This window comes from Balaenoptera physalus (assembly GCF_965194825.1).
Source record: "Balaenoptera physalus genome assembly, contig: HAP1_SCAFFOLD_1560, whole genome shotgun sequence".
NCBI lineage: Eukaryota > Metazoa > Chordata > Mammalia > Artiodactyla > Balaenopteridae > Balaenoptera > Balaenoptera physalus.
Genome location: NW_028125236.1, coordinates 118870 through 139924, shown reverse-complemented (window position 1 = coordinate 139924; position 21055 = coordinate 118870). Strand labels below are relative to the sequence as shown.

The window sequence follows — 21055 nt, the reverse complement described above, 5'->3', positions numbered from 1 at the left end:
TATACCAGGATTTAAGACCTTGTGGTCCGAGATCCTGTCCAGAGAGCAAGCAGGCTAAGACTCTGTCTTTGTTTCTATATTTCATCAGAAAGGGCTCTACCCCCTCTCCTAGTTCATGGTGTGAAGTGTTCTTAGCCTCTCGGGAAAGTGGGGAGAATTCAAAGGACTCTCTATGAGAATGCTAGGCTTTGTAAAACATTTCAGTTTTTTAAAAAGAAGACTCATTTTGTATTGGACTTAACAACAGTCCTATGAGATACAAAGAGAGCCAAGGATCAGTGACATGAAATGATCACCAGTAAGAATTACAACAGTCACCGCTTACCTCGTAGCATAGGGCACACTGTCCATGATCCTTAAGAAGAGTTAGTAGAAATGCCTTGCCCATCTTGCCCCTGAACCCCTTGAAAGGTACACGACTGCTGTGTTGGTGTTTAGGGGGAGCATCTCACTTACCCGGGACTGACTTCAACCTTGATTCCTCTGTAGTGATGGAGACTTCCCCGCTGATGAAAAATTCCCTGGGATTGCAACCTCCAAGCCAGACCGCTTTCCTATGGAATGACAGAGAACTTCAGAGAACTTGTCAAGATGAAACACCAGTCAGTCTGCGGGAGAAAGGGAAGAAGAGAACGATGGAAATCGTTTCTGGGAAACTATTTTTACATTATGTTTTGTTTGTTCCTGGTAAATAAACTGAAATCTTCTTAACATTCAAACAAAATCTAAACCACTAAATTCAACAACACAGGAGTATAACTTTTGAAAAAAATTTCTTTGGCTGCGCAGCATGTGGGATCTTAGCTCCCCAACCAGGGATTGAACCCACGCCTGCTGCATTGGAAGCGCAGAGTCTTCACCACTGGACCACCAGGGAAGTCCCAGGAATAGAACTTTTAAAGGAGAAGGTATAAACCCCTGGGTTATATGAACTGGAGATTTTTAGTAAGAAGTCAATAGATCTTTTGTTAGGCACATTTTATGTTAGGCTGTCTCCCTGCACAGGACGCAGGCGCCTTGAAAATGGAAATCACATCCCTCTATAGTACGTCCCTCTTCTTTCTGCTTTGCAGTTTGCTGCTCCACTTGTTCAACCCCACCTAGTAATAACCTATACTTCCCTTGTTCCTGTTTTCCCATCTGGAAAACAGACAAAAGGCAACCAAACAACGCAAAGGTCTCAACAAATAAGGGATACCCAAAACCAGAGATGGCCAGAACTTCTGTATCCCTCATGAAACCTAGCCCGGTGTTCAATACTTAGGTATCATTAATACATGCGTGTTGACTGAAACAGTTGAAACGCAATTCTTCCACTTCCCAGTTTAGTTTTAGTCCTCATACAAAACCTGATCATCAAATTCCTTAATGCTAGGAATCACAGTGAAAAATAATTTCTCAACTGACTTCTGTCAGATGAGTGAGAACTAAGGTTAATTCAGTGTATCTGAAGCATAGAAAGTGAGGGCAAACGTGGCACAAGATGGGGCTAGAGAAGCAGAGAGGATTCTAGAGCACGCAGAGTCTTAAAGGCCACCAGTGTGTTTTCTAGTCTCAAAACAATGTTTGTGAGCGATGTTTATGAGCAATGTTCCAACTTGCTTTGAAGCTTTCTTGTGTGAAGAATGGATTGGAGGGAAACAAGATATATGGACACTAGTTAGGACCTAATCGCAACAGACAGGCAAGTTCAGTATTAGGATGTTGAGGGAGAGCTGACAGATTCCAAAGAAATTCAGGAGATAAACTGAAGCGGGCTTCATGGGGTATGAGATGGAGGAAAGGAAGGTCTTAGGGAATTAAAGGGTTTACTGCACACATGAGCAGAGTCTCAAAATTAATCATTTGAACGTACAGAGGGGGATCGATCTCCCAAATGACACCGGTTAGGAAGCAACGGTACGCCCTGTAGAATTCCTAGAGACAGCACAAATCAACTGTTTCGATGGAAAATTCGGCGGGACCCTTGATTTCCATGGGAATATAGAGAAAAGAGACACTGATCTGGCTTGCAGGTATTTAGGAAGTTGTTAGCCTGACATCACATACTAGTCTCATGTAAGTAGGCCGTCTGAAGTATGAAGCTTAGGGGAAAAACCTTGAAGAAAACTTAAAAGCTTAAGCCACACCTCTATACTACACCACCTTTCACAGTTTCTTCTCAGATAAGCAGCATCCCCATCAGTGAAGAAACTCACATCCCATAATAGGAACAACAGGCCTAAAAATTAAATGTGTGTCTTTGGAGGTCCCATCTATGCGATATCTTCCTGGTACCAGAAAAGTCCCCAGGAAGATCGATCTTTGCACCCCTGAAAGCTTACCACCAAGGAAAATGACTAGGTCCATAGATTTCCTCCCTCAAACCAGCCTACCTCACACATAAATCACTAGCAACTCAGCCCTTAACTCACATTATCACAGTCACAAGAGTGGTTAGGGAGAAAAGCACTAACCAGGGGAACTAACACAGAGGCAATCCAGGCCAAGCTGGGCTGGTGGCAGATATCTGCTCCTTACGCTCGGGTGCATAATGCGACTCACCACAATGCCTTTTTCACAGACCCTTTTTAAAGTTTCTCCACAAAATCCAACAGCTCAAGTTAGCTCATGACGCTTCAAGGTAAACAATCGTCAAGAGAAAAACATGCAATATGTCTTACAATGTTGGATTCCTTACAAATAGGACAAGGAAATAACCATGTAGACAAAACCAGAGCATTTGAAAACATCTGCGTTCTACAAACATACCAGTGAATGCTATAAATAAGGTAATATGACATAAAACAAAATGAAAACTAGATGTGAGACTGTTCTCTTCAGTGTACAGACTTCATGGCAGTTGCTGCACGATCTAGCTACTTATATCTACAACTCTCTGTTCTGTTAATACAAAATGAGGCCCAAGTGTGTCAACTTGTTTCCCACAGAAACCAAAAAACCTACATGCATCTCTTTTCTCCGGTGCCCTTTCACCTTACCTGCTCCCAGTTCTCCACCAATGTCCTCCTCTTTCTCTAATTATTCTCCTCTTCATTGTGCTTGGCCTTGCACCCAAGCATGCAAGACAGAGAGTCCTAGAGGTCCGAGATTCTAGAGGGGCTGTTTGCAAGGGGGAGGAGATTACGGTAACTGCCACACTGTATATACTTCTGTGCAAAGAAAGAGGGACAGTGTTCAGAATGTCTCTCACATATAAAAAGAGCTGGATGGCAGGATACCTGTGTGGCCCAAGGAACTAGAGCTAGCAAATCATGGGCAAAACAATTGCAACCAAAGGCTGGAAGAGGAAAGGTCTGCAACCAGCTCTGTCTCCTGGCTCTCTGGTATTTGCTGCCAATGGGCAGAGTCTATTTCGTGAAGCATCAAGCACTGAAAAGAAGACTCCTGCTGCTGGAAGTTGACAGGAAGGAACATCCAATGCAAGACCAAGGCTTGTCCTAGAAGCAATGCCCATAATGGAAGAAAAAAAAAAAAAAAGAAAGCGGAAGAGAAATGTTAAGTCGCAAGTCCAACCTGGCCCCCAGCCTAGCCCAGCCCAAGGAAGGTAGGAGTCAAGGAGAAGAAACTAAAAGAGAAGAGCCTTGGACCACAACATTCTCCACAGGGTACACTCAACAAACTTCACCCTGCTCTTTAACCAAGTTACAACTGTAATAGTTCAAACTACATGGCTCTTTCCTTCCTAAGGATACTAGTTAAATAAGATCTATATAGCTCTAAGTATATGATACATAAAATAGAATACTCTGTAGAATATAAGTAACTGTTAGTTAATTATATTAATGAACGTCTGTAAGAAATGTTGCAATGATTTCCCTAATGGAAGAGCCTGGGGGAGGTAAATCTGTCTTCTAGGATTTCCTCCCCAGAGCTCAGAAATTGAGGGGTTGTTTTAGCTCTCCTACGCTCTCTTCACCCAAGCCCGCCCTCCTGTTGGGGATCGGACCTCCCTATTGGCTAGCTCATACCTTTCAACTGCCTGCTTTGTGACATCACTCTCCTACCAAACCTACTACCACTTGGTAGAGGTCTTGGGGTTTCCGTGGAGCCGTTTGGACCAGTAACCAGTGACCTTTGTACTGGACACGTGCGCCGTTCAGCTGCAGCCACTCAGACATCCTCTAGTGTTGTCTCCTCATCCCTTGTACCTGCAGTTGATGTCTCCTCTTCTCTGACCATGTCAGGTAAGAAAAGAAACTTTGGAAAGTTTTGCGTTCGATTTCTTGTGCCCCTAAATTGAGGAGGAGATTCAAAATAGCGTGGAATAATGAGGGAAAGTATTGAACTACAAGTCTGGAGACCTAATTTCAGTTTTGACTTTGACGTTTACTGTCTGTGTGACTTTGGACAAATCACTGACTGCCTCACAAAGCCTGCTGCTTTCCTTATCTGTTACGTTAGGATACCACATTGGGTTGATCACTCTGATCCCCTTCTTTTCCAATATTGAGCCTTAAAGGGTACCCATGTAGAAAATGAAATCAGAGACTTCTCAAAAGAGTGTTTCAACAGAAACATAGAAAAGCCAGGTGACACAGAAAACTAGCGATATATACCAAGATGTTTCATCTCCAATGGTCTCCCTCCACTAGTATTTCGACTAGTTGAAAAGAGAGAATAGGGAGAGAGGATGGAGAGTACTGGGCTATATAGGGAGGCACAGAGTCAAACGTAAGCAAGTTTAGGATTGTTTTCATTAGCACAGGCCAACAGGAACCAAGAGATGGGAAAAAAATATAAGAATGAAGAGGGAAAGCATAGAGGAGCTCTCAAGAAAGAGGCAGTTTGCCATGGAATGTTGATGGGAGCCAAAGATTTTAAATTAAAGCAGAAACAGCACAGAGGGAAATCTGCTCAGAGCAGGGCAAAACAAAGCTGATGGTAGCAAATCCTTACATTAACAGACTAAGAAGGAAAGTAAGGCCAGAACAGGGGATCACCAGGAAGGGCAGCCTATCAGAAAAGTCATACTCCGTTTTCTTTCTTTTATTGCCTCTCTGAATACAGCTGGCACTTGACAGTTTGGAATAGAAACATTTTAGAAGTATGTTTTAGAAATGATGCTTCCTAGAAACCAGAAACCAAAGTGGTTATCTAGGGGGCTGCTTTTCAGTGTTCTATTCTTTCTAATTTTTAAACTAGGTAGACATTTGACCAATTAAACATTTTAAATGATATCTTCTACATTGAATCAGAAGGACTATTTCCTTTGTGTGATATGTAGCTTCTAAGGCAAGGTTGCTTTTCAATTTTTACAGTTATTTCCTTCCTAACACAGACAGCACATTGATCAACAGCCATCGTTCGCTTGTAGATCTTAGCTACCGGAGAAGAAAAAGAAAAAGTCAAGCCCCACATCTCTAATTCCCCATTTAGGGAATTCCCTGGCGGTCCAGCGCTTAGGACTCGGTGCTTTCACGGCCAGGGCCACGCGGCGCGGCAAAAGAAAAAAAGAAAACACAAACATCCACGTTTATCTAAAACAATGTTGTGGAGTCCTTTGGATTTTCTTACATTTGAAAATCTTTTTTAATTGGATTCTAGGGATGATGGTTTTTTGAGGTCTTGGGATGTCATCTTCTTGGATGTGGAAGATGATTCTAAGTTCTAGGATAAATACAAAAACCTTCTTGATACTTTTTAAGCTTCCTTTCTGCTTATTATATGAGTTATATTCATGGAAAGATATATTTCTCCTAGGCTTAATACCTGTTACTTGCTGGGTAAAAATATGAATGAGCACAATAATGAAACTCTTTTACACTTACTATTTTGCTGTCTGCTTTGTACCGGTTTTCATTGAAATACTTGTCTATATATGTTGTGGCTACCTATACATTCACATTTGTTGCATTCTGTTGCTTGTTATGCATTTTTTACTGATTTATCGTCTCTGTCTGTATGCATTGGCTAGGAATTCATTCACCTCTATCACCTCCATCGTGTTTTTTGGTTAATAGTATTCACTAAAATAGAGTGGGCAAAATTCACTTTCATAATATTGCATGTATGGTACAGAATGTCATTTGTTAGTAAATTCATTAGGCTTTGATACTTGCCCACATACCCCAGTTTTCATTAATATCTATGGATTTCTTTTTCGTTACGTAACATGTTTTTCATGATTTTTCTTTGTCTTTCTAGAACTTATTGTATCTTCCTCCATATAAATCATACGCAATAGATCAGCTTATTCATCTATTAATTATTACTGCTATTATTATTGGTGGTGGTGTTATAACCACTTTATAGATGAGTAGTCTGAAGTAATCAGATAACTTTTCTCTTTCCAAAAGCACTTAAGAAATCCACTTTCGGGTAATCATTTTGAGGTAGGATGAGAAACCAGGCTTGAAGAGGGCAAACATGACTCTTTCAGTTCACCAGTTGGACTGAGCTATACGTCAACTCTAGGTAATAGCGTGGGAACTGCACAAGCAAAGGGAGACACTGAAGATGACAATGGTAATGGCCGTACTGTTTTCTAATGGACAAAAAAAATGCTTATATTATAAGTTCTATTTCTCCTGCTTTCTGGCACTATCATGCTCAGAGTGGAGTCCTGGCAAGGAAGTCAGGATACTTAGGTTCTGAAACCTGGTAATGACACTAACATAATGAGAGAACCTGAACAAGTCAACCCGACCTCTCTGAGCCTCAGTTTCCTTACTCGTGAAATGAGACTGAAAAAAGAGAAAGTTCTCTAAGGGCCTCCTAGTTCTAAAATGCTTCCAGTCTAGGAAATAGCATAGAAGTCAATACGAGTGCAGGCTGAAGGGAAAGACAGGGCAGGGAGAAGGTTGCTTCCAGCCTAGAGAACAATGTCTGAACCATACCACTTGGCTCTTCTGCCCATCTGTGCCCAAGATGGGAGCACAGGCAGTTAATACAGAAGAGTGGAAAACTGCTCAGTCCTTACAGCCATCATTAACTGTCTGATTTTGGGTTTCTCAGGAAGGGTCGATGGTAGAGGTGTCCTGAGAGCAAGAACCTTAAGATAATGCTGTTCCTCAAACGTAGTGAGAATTTCTCAACCTCCCTGAGTTTTTCATGACCCTCTTGTTCTTACAGAAAATTTCCAAAATCCATCTCTACTTGGAACTCTAAATTCTCTGCAGCATTCTCTTCCTGTGGTGAGCAATGCAACTTCCCTAACACGAAGTGTCTGCAACTTCTCCAGAGTCTCTGCCCCTGCCGTCAGTTCGGCATCGGCTACCGGTACCTCTTTCCAGACACTCATGGGTAGTGCCTACCTTTACCAACATTCCAGCACGACTATGTTATCTGGAGTTACTGACCACAGCCAGATCTCCACTTCAGCTCCTTCCTATCCAGGTGTTCTTGAGTGGGACATCACAGGAAGCACTGAAAAGAATTCCTCTTCACTCGGAGACTTTACTCTGGCACTCACTGACCGGCACCCAGCTGCTTCCTCCATGTTTATGGCAGCCCAGTATGATAAAACTTCAGACGCCAATAACATGGTCCCTCTATATCCATCACTTTCTGCCAGGCTTGCTCAGGGAGCACCATCTCAGATTCCAAATCAGGGGCATAGCCGCCTGTCACTTCCCTACCAGGAAGGAAGCCAGGTATATTACTATAACCAAGGCACACTGGGGTCTTCACTGTATGGAGAACTTGGCTCCTGCCCGCAATCCTATGGCTCCGCGTCATACACAGGAAGTAGGGCCTCTGCGCAACCAGAAATGGGAATGGGACTGAAGGAGATTCAGCCCACAAATATCCGACCACCAGCTTCCACCTCTGCAATCTGCCACCCTGTGTCTGCTCAACGCATCACAGAAACAAGTTTTCAAGGTGAGTATACAAACGGCAGAGAAAGCTGAAGAATGAGGTCGGCATTCACAAATGGGGTCAAATCGACAGCTGGGAAGGGGTGTAGAGACAGGTAGAATTTAGATCCTGAGCCTTTAGTAACCACTACCTTCGCTCAGTGCCCTCTGTTTTTAGACTCTATGTAAGAACACCTAGGGCTTCCCTGGTGGCGCCGTGGTTAAGAATCCGCCTGCCAATGCAATGCGGGGGACACGGGTTCGAGCCCTGGTCTGGGAAGATCCCACATGCCGTGGAGCAACTAAGCCCATGTGCCACAACGACTGAGCCTGCATTCTAGAGCCCGTGAGCCGCAACTACCGAAGCCCACGCGCCTAGAGCGCATGCTCCGCAACAAGAGAAGCCCGCACAGCGCAACCAAGAGTAGACCCCGCTAGCCGCAACTAGAGAAAGCCCGTGCACAGCAATGAAGACCCTGTGCAGCCAAAAAAATAAATACGTAGAATAAATAAGTTCAAACAATCAATCAATAAATAAACGTAAATTTAAAAAAAACAAAAAAACAAAAAAACAAAAAGAACACCTAATGCAGGTGGGAAGGTGGCAGGGACACTGTAAAGGTCATCTATGCTACATGTACAAGAACCCCGAGAGCACACCAATAGGTACCACATTTTTCACTGCTGTAGCCGAGCATTCCCCCTGTACTACCACACTGTAGCACTCCCTTCCCTCGTCTACTGCTACAGTCTCTTTGGAAGGTGTCTCAGAACTCTTGTTATGAGAGTGCCAGTTGAAGTGTCCTCACTTCCGTCATTTATACCAGGATTTAAGACCTTGTGGTCCGAGATCCTGTCCAGAGAGCAAGCAGGCTAAGACTCTGTCTTTGTTTCTATATTTCATCAGAAAGGGCTCTACCCCCTCTCCTAGTTCATGGTGTGAAGTGTTCTTAGCCTCTCGGGAAAGTGGGGAGAATTGAAAGGACTCTATATGAGAATGCTAGGCTTTGTAAAACATTTCAGTTGTTTAAAAAGAAGACTCATTTTGTATTGGACTTACAACAGTCCTATGAGATACAAAGAGAGCCAAGGATCAGTGACATGAAATGATCACCAGTTAAGCATTACAACAGTCACCGCTTACCTCGTAGCACAGGGCACTGTCCATGATCCTTAAGAAGAGTTAGTAGAAATGCCTTGCCCATCTTGCCCCTGAACCCCTTGAAAGGTACATGACTGCTGTGTTGGTGTTTAGGGGGAGCATCTCATTTACCAGGGACTGACTTCTCCCTTGATCCCTTTGTAGTGATGGAGCCTTCCCTGGTGATGAAAAATTCCCTGGGATTGCAACCTCCAAGCCAGACGTTTTGTGTGACACAAACTCAAGAACTCCCCAAGTCCTGCAGTAGCAGAAACAGTCACATACTTGAGAGTAACCCACCATCTGAACTTGGGGACATTTCAGTGACAGCTCCAGTCCAGAGTGCCAGGCGTCTCCTGGCCCTGCCTCCAGCTCCAAGCCAGGGACAAACAGAGAGTAAGAACGTGGAGGATATCAAAACCAAGCTGTCAAAGCCTCTGGAGGCCTACCAGATCCCAATAGAAAACCAAGATCCTCCACTACTCCCTTTAGGAATCCCTGATATTCCCCAGCCGCTGGCCTGCACCGATCCCCTCAGCCAAGAGGAGCAGCCTGGTTCTGAAAATGCTGATCTGGGAGAGAACAGCCTGAGTCGTCAGGACCTAGGGACACTTGAAAATGGGACTGAACCTAGCAGTGGTCTTGCAGACATTACTACACTGGCGGAGGATATTCACCTTCCCCAGCTCTTTAATTCTTGGAAAGATCTTGATCGATCCCAAGGTCCCAACGTGATCAAAGCTGAAGACACCAGAGCCATTAAGGTGAATCAGGTGCAGGAAAAGCCAAGTGTCGTAAAGGTTCCCTCTGATCAACCCAGGAAGAACAAACAGAAAGCCTCTGAGCCTATCGGTGGTGCTCCCAAGGCCAAAATCCAGCCAAAGGATCCAGAGTGCCTGTTAGGGGGAGAAGCGGTTATATGCACTGCTGCAGTCAGTGACAGGGCTCCTGCGAACACGGCCAAGCACTCTCAAGGCAAACCTCAGAAAGCTGCATCCGGAAAGATCAGCAAAACTGAGAGCCATGGGCAGGAAAAGACCAAAAGGACCAGAGGAAGAAACAAGGCTGAAGAGAACAAGCAGTCAGGGAACAAAGTCAAGGCAGAAGACAAGCCAGCAATCCCCAACACGAAGCGAAAGGAACACCAAACTGAGCTTCGCCAAGAGAGCTTTCAAAAGCCTCGAACCTCCCTTGGCGTGCGCATGCTGGAGTCTGTGAAGGTTCTTCATGCGCTGGGGAAGAAGAATGAGACGAAAACTGGGCTCTCTTCCTGTCGGCTCTTGGGAAATTCAAGCAACCCCAAAGACCCCCAGCCACCCCCAGCGATCCAGCCACGGCGGCATACCCCACGTGAGGGTAAGAGGCCTGAGAAAACGCAAGTCCAAGCCCAGAAACCAGACAGCAGTGCTGAAACAGAGTGTCCATCTCCATCCCAGTGTGAGCGGCCTCCTCCTGGGAAGGTCAAGTTGATACCTCTGCCTTTTTCTGCCTGGGACAAGCCTCAAGCTCGACCCGCTCCTCGGAGGCCACAGTCTCTGGCCTCACATCGGCCTGCTGTGGCTTACCGTGCCCAGCCTGGTTCTACTGACTCAGCTCAACCTGCTGCAGTCAATTCATCCCAGCCAGCTCCTGCCTCTTTGCCAGGTCCCGCCAAACCAGCTCAGCCAACTGTGGCCAACCCAACCCAACCGGCTTGGACCAACCATACCCAGCCTCGTGTCCCTCAGCCTGCTGCTCCTAGGCCTGCACCCTACAAAACTTCATCTGGCGCTTCTCTCCAGCGCGAGCCTGTTCCCCCTGCTGTGACTAAGCGCCAGTCCCCACCCAAGCTCCAAACCCAACTTCTACTCCAAGACTTCAGCAAGCAACGAGTTCCATGGAGGGAACCCAACGTGCCTGAGCCAGTCATGTCAAAGCCCATCGAACAAGAGCAGAGGCCAGAGCGAGAGGCCATGAAGAGGCGGGCTCAACAACAACGGGAGAATGCTGCCAGATACACCTCTTCGGGGAAGCTGCAATTTTTCACCCAGAGGGACAAAGAAATGGAAATTGCTGACTACTACGGATACGTCAGGTGACAGCTGCTAGGATTCTTGCTGCCACCTTGGCTACCAGCGGTTCTTCCATACATAGGTAAGATAGGTATAGAACCGAATAAGTAAATGGAATAGAATTAATAGATGAGTAATAAACCTTTCGAATTTTGAGATGCTGCTAACTGGGGCGTGAGAAAGGAAGGCCTGAAAGTTGGATGGGAGAATGAAGGAAAGGGGTAAAAACTGAGGAAAGAGGAAGGAACTTGGCCCAGGGCTAGGAAGGCCAAAAGAGACGTATGGATTTAGGAAAGGAAGCAGGAGTGAGGATGAAATGGCAGAAGTAAAAAGCAGGGTCAGGGGTCTGGGTTGAAAGAACACAATTCGAGTAGAGTTGAAGGTGACAGGAGATGAGTCTAGGTTTACTAGGAGAAATAGAAACAAAGTCTCTCGGGGAGGTTGGCCTTAAGTCTCACAACCACCAGATAGGTATTTCAGAAAACAAGAGGTTCACGACACATCTCTGAAAGGTTTGAGTTGCCTTATTCAGGTGTGATTATAGTGGGGGAATAGGCAAATCTACCAGAGAAGTGGCTAGGGCTCAGAGTCCTCCTAGGGGCAGCTGACGACAGGGGCAGAGCCAAGGGAACTGCTGCATCAGGAGGCCCACGAACAAATCAGGGGCATAGCCGCCTGTCACTTCCCTACCAGGAAGGAAGCCAGGTATATTACTATAACCAAGGCACACTGGGGTCTTCACTGTATGGAGAACTTGGCTCCTGCCCGCAATCCTATGGCTCCGCGTCATACACAGGAAGTAGGGCCTCTGCGCAACCAGAAATGGGAATGGGACTGAAGGAGATTCAGCCCGCAAATATCCGACCACCAGCTTCCACCTCTGCAATCTGCCACCCTGTGTCTGCTCAACGCATCACAGAAACAAGTTTTCAAGGTGAGTATACAAACGGCAGAGCAAGTTGAAGAATGAGGTCGGCATTCACAAACGGGGTCAAATCGACAGCTGGGAAGGGGTGTAGAGACAGGTAGAATTTAGATCCTGAGCCTTTAATAACCACTACCTTCTCTCAGTGCTCTCTGTTTTTAGACTCTATGTAAGAACAGCTAGGGCTTCCCTGGTGGCGCCTGCCAATGCAGGGGACACGGCTTCGAGCCCCGGTCTGCGAAGATCCCACATGCCGTGCTGCAACTAAGCGCATGTGCCACAACGACTGAGCCTGCATTCCAGAGCCCGTGAGCCGCAACTACCGAAGCCCACGCGCCTACAGCCCATGCTCCGCAACAAGAGAGGCCACCGCGATGAGAAGCCCGCACACCGCAACCAAGAGTAGACCCCGCTAGCCGCAACTAGAGAAAGCCCGTGCACAGCAATGAGGACCCAGTGCAGCCAAAAAAATAAATACGTAGAATAAATAAGTTCAATCAATCAATCAATCAATAAACGTAAATTAAAAACAAACAAACAAACAAAAAAACAGAACACCTAATGCAGGTGGGAAGGTGGGAGGGACACTGTAAAGGTCATCTATGCTACATGTACAAGAACCCCGAGAGCACACCAATAGGTACCACATTTTTCACTGCTGTAGCCGAGCATTCCCCCTGTACTACCACACTGTAGCACTCCCTTCCCTCGTCTACTGCTACAGTCTCTTTGGAAGGTGTTTCAGCACTCTTGTTATGAGAGTGCCAGTTGAAGTGTCCTCACTTCCGTCATTTATACCAGGATTTAAGACCTTGTGGTCCGAGATCCTGTCCAGAGAGCAAGCAGGCTAAGACTCTGTCTTTGTTTCTATATTTCATCAGAAAGGGCTCTACCCCCTCTCCTAGTTCATGGTGTGAAGTGTTCTTAGCCTCTCGGGAAAGTGGGGAGAATTCAAAGGACTCTCTATGAGAATGCTAGGCTTTGTAAAACATTTCAGTTTTTTAAAAAGAAGACTCATTTTGTATTGGACTTAACAACAGTCCTATGAGATACAAAGAGAGCCAAGGATCAGTGACATGAAATGATCACCAGTAAGAATTACAACAGTCACCGCTTACCTCGTAGCATAGGGCACACTGTCCATGATCCTTAAGAAGAGTTAGTAGAAATGCCTTGCCCATCTTGCCCCTGAACCCCTTGAAAGGTACACGACTGCTGTGTTGGTGTTTAGGGGGAGCATCTCACTTACCCGGGACTGACTTCAACCTTGATTCCTCTGTAGTGATGGAGACTTCCCCGCTGATGAAAAATTCCCTGGGATTGCAACCTCCAAGCCAGACCGCTTTCCTATGGAATGACAGAGAACTTCAGAGAACTTGTCAAGATGAAACACCAGTCAGTCTGCGGGAGAAAGGGAAGAAGAGAACGATGGAAATCGTTTCTGGGAAACTATTTTTACATTATGTTTTGTTTGTTCCTGGTAAATAAACTGAAATCTTCTTAACATTCAAACAAAATCTAAACCACTAAATTCAACAACACAGGAGTATAACTTTTGAAAAAAATTTCTTTGGCTGCGCAGCATGTGGGATCTTAGCTCCCCAACCAGGGATTGAACCCACGCCTGCTGCATTGGAAGCGCAGAGTCTTCACCACTGGACCACCAGGGAAGTCCCAGGAATAGAACTTTTAAAGGAGAAGGTATAAACCCCTGGGTTATATGAACTGGAGATTTTTAGTAAGAAGTCAATAGATCTTTTGTTAGGCACATTTTATGTTAGGCTGTCTCCCTGCACAGGACGCAGGCGCCTTGAAAATGGAAATCACATCCCTCTATAGTACGTCCCTCTTCTTTCTGCTTTGCAGTTTGCTGCTCCACTTGTTCAACCCCACCTAGTAATAACCTATACTTCCCTTGTTCCTGTTTTCCCATCTGGAAAACAGACAAAAGGCAACCAAACAACGCAAAGGTCTCAACAAATAAGGGATACCCAAAACCAGAGATGGCCAGAACTTCTGTATCCCTCATGAAACCTAGCCCGGTGTTCAATACTTAGGTATCATTAATACATGCGTGTTGACTGAAACAGTTGAAACGCAATTCTTCCACTTCCCAGTTTAGTTTTAGTCCTCATACAAAACCTGATCATCAAATTCCTTAATGCTAGGAATCACAGTGAAAAATAATTTCTCAACTGACTTCTGTCAGATGAGTGAGAACTAAGGTTAATTCAGTGTATCTGAAGCATAGAAAGTGAGGGCAAACGTGGCACAAGATGGGGCTAGAGAAGCAGAGAGGATTCTAGAGCACGCAGAGTCTTAAAGGCCACCAGTGTGTTTTCTAGTCTCAAAACAATGTTTGTGAGCGATGTTTATGAGCAATGTTCCAACTTGCTTTGAAGCTTTCTTGTGTGAAGAATGGATTGGAGGGAAACAAGATATATGGACACTAGTTAGGACCTAATCGCAACAGACAGGCAAGTTCAGTATTAGGATGTTGAGGGAGAGCTGACAGATTCCAAAGAAATTCAGGAGATAAACTGAAGCGGGCTTCATGGGGTATGAGATGGAGGAAAGGAAGGTCTTAGGGAATTAAAGGGTTTACTGCACACATGAGCAGAGTCTCAAAATTAATCATTTGAACGTACAGAGGGGGATCGATCTCCCAAATGACACCGGTTAGGAAGCAACGGTACGCCCTGTAGAATTCCTAGAGACAGCACAAATCAACTGTTTCGATGGAAAATTCGGCGGGACCCTTGATTTCCATGGGAATATAGAGAAAAGAGACACTGATCTGGCTTGCAGGTATTTAGGAAGTTGTTAGCCTGACATCACATACTAGTCTCATGTAAGTAGGCCGTCTGAAGTATGAAGCTTAGGGGAAAAACCTTGAAGAAAACTTAAAAGCTTAAGCCACACCTCTATACTACACCACCTTTCACAGTTTCTTCTCAGATAAGCAGCATCCCCATCAGTGAAGAAACTCACATCCCATAATAGGAACAACAGGCCTAAAAATTAAATGTGTGTCTTTGGAGGTCCCATCTATGCGATATCTTCCTGGTACCAGAAAAGTCCCCAGGAAGATCGATCTTTGCACCCCTGAAAGCTTACCACCAAGGAAAATGACTAGGTCCATAGATTTCCTCCCTCAAACCAGCCTACCTCACACATAAATCACTAGCAACTCAGCCCTTAACTCACATTATCACAGTCACAAGAGTGGTTAGGGAGAAAAGCACTAACCAGGGGAACTAACACAGAGGCAATCCAGGCCAAGCTGGGCTGGTGGCAGATATCTGCTCCTTACGCTCGGGTGCATAATGCGACTCACCACAATGCCTTTTTCACAGACCCTTTTTAAAGTTTCTCCACAAAATCCAACAGCTCAAGTTAGCTCATGACGCTTCAAGGTAAACAATCGTCAAGAGAAAAACATGCAATATGTCTTACAATGTTGGATTCCTTACAAATAGGACAAGGAAATAACCATGTAGACAAAACCAGAGCATTTGAAAACATCTGCGTTCTACAAACATACCAGTGAATGCTATAAATAAGGTAATATGACATAAAACAAAATGAAAACTAGATGTGAGACTGTTCTCTTCAGTGTACAGACTTCATGGCAGTTGCTGCACGATCTAGCTACTTATATCTACAACTCTCTGTTCTGTTAATACAAAATGAGGCCCAAGTGTGTCAACTTGTTTCCCACAGAAACCAAAAAACCTACATGCATCTCTTTTCTCCGGTGCCCTTTCACCTTACCTGCTCCCAGTTCTCCACCAATGTCCTCCTCTTTCTCTAATTATTCTCCTCTTCATTGTGCTTGGCCTTGCACCCAAGCATGCAAGACAGAGAGTCCTAGAGGTCCGAGATTCTAGAGGGGCTGTTTGCAAGGGGGAGGAGATTACGGTAACTGCCACACTGTATATACTTCTGTGCAAAGAAAGAGGGACAGTGTTCAGAATGTCTCTCACATATAAAAAGAGCTGGATGGCAGGATACCTGTGTGGCCCAAGGAACTAGAGCTAGCAAATCATGGGCAAAACAATTGCAACCAAAGGCTGGAAGAGGAAAGGTCTGCAACCAGCTCTGTCTCCTGGCTCTCTGGTATTTGCTGCCAATGGGCAGAGTCTATTTCGTGAAGCATCAAGCACTGAAAAGAAGACTCCTGCTGCTGGAAGTTGACAGGAAGGAACATCCAATGCAAGACCAAGGCTTGTCCTAGAAGCAATGCCCATAATGGAAGAAAAAAAAAAAAAAAGAAAGCGGAAGAGAAATGTTAAGTCGCAAGTCCAACCTGGCCCCCAGCCTAGCCCAGCCCAAGGAAGGTAGGAGTCAAGGAGAAGAAACTAAAAGAGAAGAGCCTTGGACCACAACATTCTCCACAGGGTACACTCAACAAACTTCACCCTGCTCTTTAACCAAGTTACAACTGTAATAGTTCAAACTACATGGCTCTTTCCTTCCTAAGGATACTAGTTAAATAAGATCTATATAGCTCTAAGTATATGATACATAAAATAGAATACTCTGTAGAATATAAGTAACTGTTAGTTAATTATATTAATGAACGTCTGTAAGAAATGTTGCAATGATTTCCCTAATGGAAGAGCCTGGGGGAGGTAAATCTGTCTTCTAGGATTTCCTCCCCAGAGCTCAGAAATTGAGGGGTTGTTTTAGCTCTCCTACGCTCTCTTCACCCAAGCCCGCCCTCCTGTTGGGGATCGGACCTCCCTATTGGCTAGCTCATACCTTTCAACTGCCTGCTTTGTGACATCACTCTCCTACCAAACCTACTACCACTTGGTAGAGGTCTTGGGGTTTCCGTGGAGCCGTTTGGACCAGTAACCAGTGACCTTTGTACTGGACACGTGCGCCGTTCAGCTGCAGCCACTCAGACATCCTCTAGTGTTGTCTCCTCATCCCTTGTACCTGCAGTTGATGTCTCCTCTTCTCTGACCATGTCAGGTAAGAAAAGAAACTTTGGAAAGTTTTGCGTTCGATTTCTTGTGCCCCTAAATTGAGGAGGAGATTCAAAATAGCGTGGAATAATGAGGGAAAGTATTGAACTACAAGTCTGGAGACCTAATTTCAGTTTTGACTTTGACGTTTACTGTCTGTGTGACTTTGGACAAATCACTGACTGCCTCACAAAGCCTGCTGCTTTCCTTATCTGTTACGTTAGGATACCACATTGGGTTGATCACTCTGATCCCCTTCTTTTCCAATATTGAGCCTTAAAGGGTACCCATGTAGAAAATGAAATCAGAGACTTCTCAAAAGAGTGTTTCAACAGAAACATAGAAAAGCCAGGTGACACAGAAAACTAGCGATATATACCAAGATGTTTCATCTCCAATGGTCTCCCTCCACTAGTATTTCGACTAGTTGAAAAGAGAGAATAGGGAGAGAGGATGGAGAGTACTGGGCTATATAGGGAGGCACAGAGTCAAACGTAAGCAAGTTTAGGATTGTTTTCATTAGCACAGGCCAACAGGAACCAAGAGATGGGAAAAAAATATAAGAATGAAGAGGGAAAGCATAGAGGAGCTCTCAAGAAAGAGGCAGTTTGCCATGGAATGTTGATGGGAGCCAAAGATTTTAAATTAAAGCAGAAACAGCACAGAGGGAAATCTGCTCAGAGCAGGGCAAAACAAAGCTGATGGTAGCAAATCCTTACATTAACAGACTAAGAAGGAAAGTAAGGCCAGAACAGGGGATCACCAGGAAGGGCAGCCTATCAGAAAAGTCATACTCCGTTTTCTTTCTTTTATTGCCTCTCTGAATACAGCTGGCACTTGACAGTTTGGAATAGAAACATTTTAGAAGTATGTTTTAGAAATGATGCTTCCTAGAAACCAGAAACCAAAGTGGTTATCTAGGGGGCTGCTTTTCAGTGTTCTATTCTTTCTAATTTTTAAACTAGGTAGACATTTGACCAATTAAACATTTTAAATGATATCTTCTACATTGAATCAGAAGGACTATTTCCTTTGTGTGATATGTAGCTTCTAAGGCAAGGTTGCTTTTCAATTTTTACAGTTATTTCCTTCCTAACACAGACAGCACATTGATCAACAGCCATCGTTCGCTTGTAGATCTTAGCTACCGGAGAAGAAAAAGAAAAAGTCAAGCCCCACATCTCTAATTCCCCATTTAGGGAATTCCCTGGCGGTCCAGCGCTTAGGACTCGGTGCTTTCACGGCCAGGGCCACGCGGCGCGGCAAAAGAAAAAAAGAAAACACAAACATCCACGTTTATCTAAAACAATGTTGTGGAGTCCTTTGGATTTTCTTACATTTGAAAATCTTTTTTAATTGGATTCTAGGGATGATGGTTTTTTGAGGTCTTGGGATGTCATCTTCTTGGATGTGGAAGATGATTCTAAGTTCTAGGATAAATACAAAAACCTTCTTGATACTTTTTAAGCTTCCTTTCTGCTTATTATATGAGTTATATTCATGGAAAGATATATTTCTCCTAGGCTTAATACCTGTTACTTGCTGGGTAAAAATATGAATGAGCACAATAATGAAACTCTTTTACACTTACTATTTTGCTGTCTGCTTTGTACCGGTTTTCATTGAAATACTTGTCTATATATGTTGTGGCTACCTATACATTCACATTTGTTGCATTCTGTTGCTTGTTATGCATTTTTTACTGATTTATCGTCTCTGTCTGTATGCATTGGCTAGGAATTCATTCACCTCTATCACCTCCATCGTGTTTTTTGGTTAATAGTATTCACTAAAATAGAGTGGGCAAAATTCACTTTCATAATATTGCATGTATGGTACAGAATGTCATTTGTTAGTAAATTCATTAGGCTTTGATACTTGCCCACATACCCCAGTTTTCATTAATATCTATGGATTTCTTTTTCGTTACGTAACATGTTTTTCATGATTTTTCTTTGTCTTTCTAGAACTTATTGTATCTTCCTCCATATAAATCATACGCAATAGATCAGCTTATTCATCTATTAATTATTACTGCTATTATTATTGGTGGTGGTGTTATAACCACTTTATAGATGAGTAGTCTGAAGTAATCAGATAACTTTTCTCTTTCCAAAAGCACTTAAGAAATCCACTTTCGGGTAATCATTTTGAGGTAGGATGAGAAACCAGGCTTGAAGAGGGCAAACATGACTCTTTCAGTTCACCAGTTGGACTGAGCTATACGTCAACTCTAGGTAATAGCGTGGGAACTGCACAAGCAAAGGGAGACACTGAAGATGACAATGGTAATGGCCGTACTGTTTTCTAATGGACAAAAAAAATGCTTATATTATAAGTTCTATTTCTCCTGCTTTCTGGCACTATCATGCTCAGAGTGGAGTCCTGGCAAGGAAGTCAGGATACTTAGGTTCTGAAACCTGGTAATGACACTAACATAATGAGAGAACCTGAACAAGTCAACCCGACCTCTCTGAGCCTCAGTTTCCTTACTCGTGAAATGAGACTGAAAAAAGAGAAAGTTCTCTAAGGGCCTCCTAGTTCTAAAATGCTTCCAGTCTAGGAAATAGCATAGAAGTCAATACGAGTGCAGGCTGAAGGGAAAGACAGGGCAGGGAGAAGGTTGCTTCCAGCCTAGAGAACAATGTCTGAACCATACCACTTGGCTCTTCTGCCCATCTGTGCCCAAGATGGGAGCACAGGCAGTTAATACAGAAGAGTGGAAAACTGCTCAGTCCTTACAGCCATCATTAACTGTCTGATTTTGGGTTTCTCAGGAAGGGTCGATGGTAGAGGTGTCCTGAGAGCAAGAACCTTAAGATAATGCTGTTCCTCAAACGTAGTGAGAATTTCTCAACCTCCCTGAGTTTTTCATGACCCTCTTGTTCTTACAGAAAATTTCCAAAATCCATCTCTACTTGGAACTCTAAATTCTCTGCAGCATTCTCTTCCTGTGGTGAGCAATGCAACTTCCCTAACACGAAGTGTCTGCAACTTCTCCAGAGTCTCTGCCCCTGCCGTCAGTTCGGCATCGGCTACCGGTACCTCTTTCCAGACACTCATGGGTAGTGCCTACCTTTACCAACATTCCAGCACGACTATGTTATCTGGAGTTACTGACCACAGCCAGATCTCCACTTCAGCTCCTTCCTATCCAGGTGTTCTTGAGTGGGACATCACAGGAAGCACTGAAAAGAATTCCTCTTCACTCGGAGACTTTACTCTGGCACTCACTGACCGGCACCCAGCTGCTTCCTCCATGTTTATGGCAGCCCAGTATGATAAAACTTCAGACGCCAATAACATGGTCCCTCTATATCCATCACTTTCTGCCAGGCTTGCTCAGGGAGCACCATCTCAGATTCCAAATCAGGGGCATAGCCGCCTGTCACTTCCCTACCAGGAAGGAAGCCAGGTATATTACTATAACCAAGGCACACTGGGGTCTTCACTGTATGGAGAACTTGGCTCCTGCCCGCAATCCTATGGCTCCGCGTCATACACAGGAAGTAGGGCCTCTGCGCAACCAGAAATGGGAATGGGACTGAAGGAGATTCAGCCCACAAATATCCGACCACCAGCTTCCACCTCTGCAATCTGCCACCCTGTGTCTGCTCAACGCATCACAGAAACAAGTTTTCAAGGTGAGTATACAAACGGCAGAGAAAGCTGAAGAATGAGGTCGGCATTCACAAATGGGGTCAAATCGACAGCTGGGAAGGGGTGTAGAGACAGGTAGAATTTAGATCCTGAGCCTTTAGTAACCACTACCTTCGCTCAGTGCCCTCTGTTTTTAGACTCTATGTAAGAACACCTAGGGCTTCCCTGGTGGCGCCGTGGTTAAGAATCCGCCTGCCAATGCAATGCGGGGGACACGGGTTCGAGCCCTGGTCTGGGAAGATCCCACATGCCGTGGAGCAACTAAGCCCATGTGCCACAACGACTGAGCCTGCATTCTAGAGCCCGTGAGCCGCAACTACCGAAGCCCACGCGCCTAGAGCGCATGCTCCGCAACAAGAGAAGCCCGCACAGCGCAACCAAGAGTAGACCCCGCTAGCCGCAACTAGAGAAAGCCCGTGCACAGCAATGAAGACCCTGTGCAGCCAAAAAAATAAATACGTAGAATAAATAAGTTCAAACAATCAATCAATAAATAAACGTAAATT

At 44.6% G+C, this 21055-nt stretch overlaps 1 protein-coding gene across 1 annotated transcript in view; it reads left to right on the top strand.

Annotated features, from left to right (window-relative positions):
• Positions 1 to 4103: 4103 nt before the first annotated feature.
• The window catches only part of LOC309653971 (uncharacterized protein), a gene marked incomplete at both ends in the record, with an annotated part of 103973 nt that continues 87021 nt past the window's right edge, over positions 4104 to 21055 (top strand). The window contains 3 exons of the mRNA XM_082478675.1: positions 4104 to 4187; positions 7075 to 7824; positions 9106 to 11014. Of these exons, the coding sequence (XP_082334801.1) occupies positions 4104 to 4187; positions 7075 to 7824; positions 9106 to 11014 (2743 nt within the window). The remainder of the gene's footprint in view (positions 4188 to 7074; positions 7825 to 9105; positions 11015 to 21055) is intronic.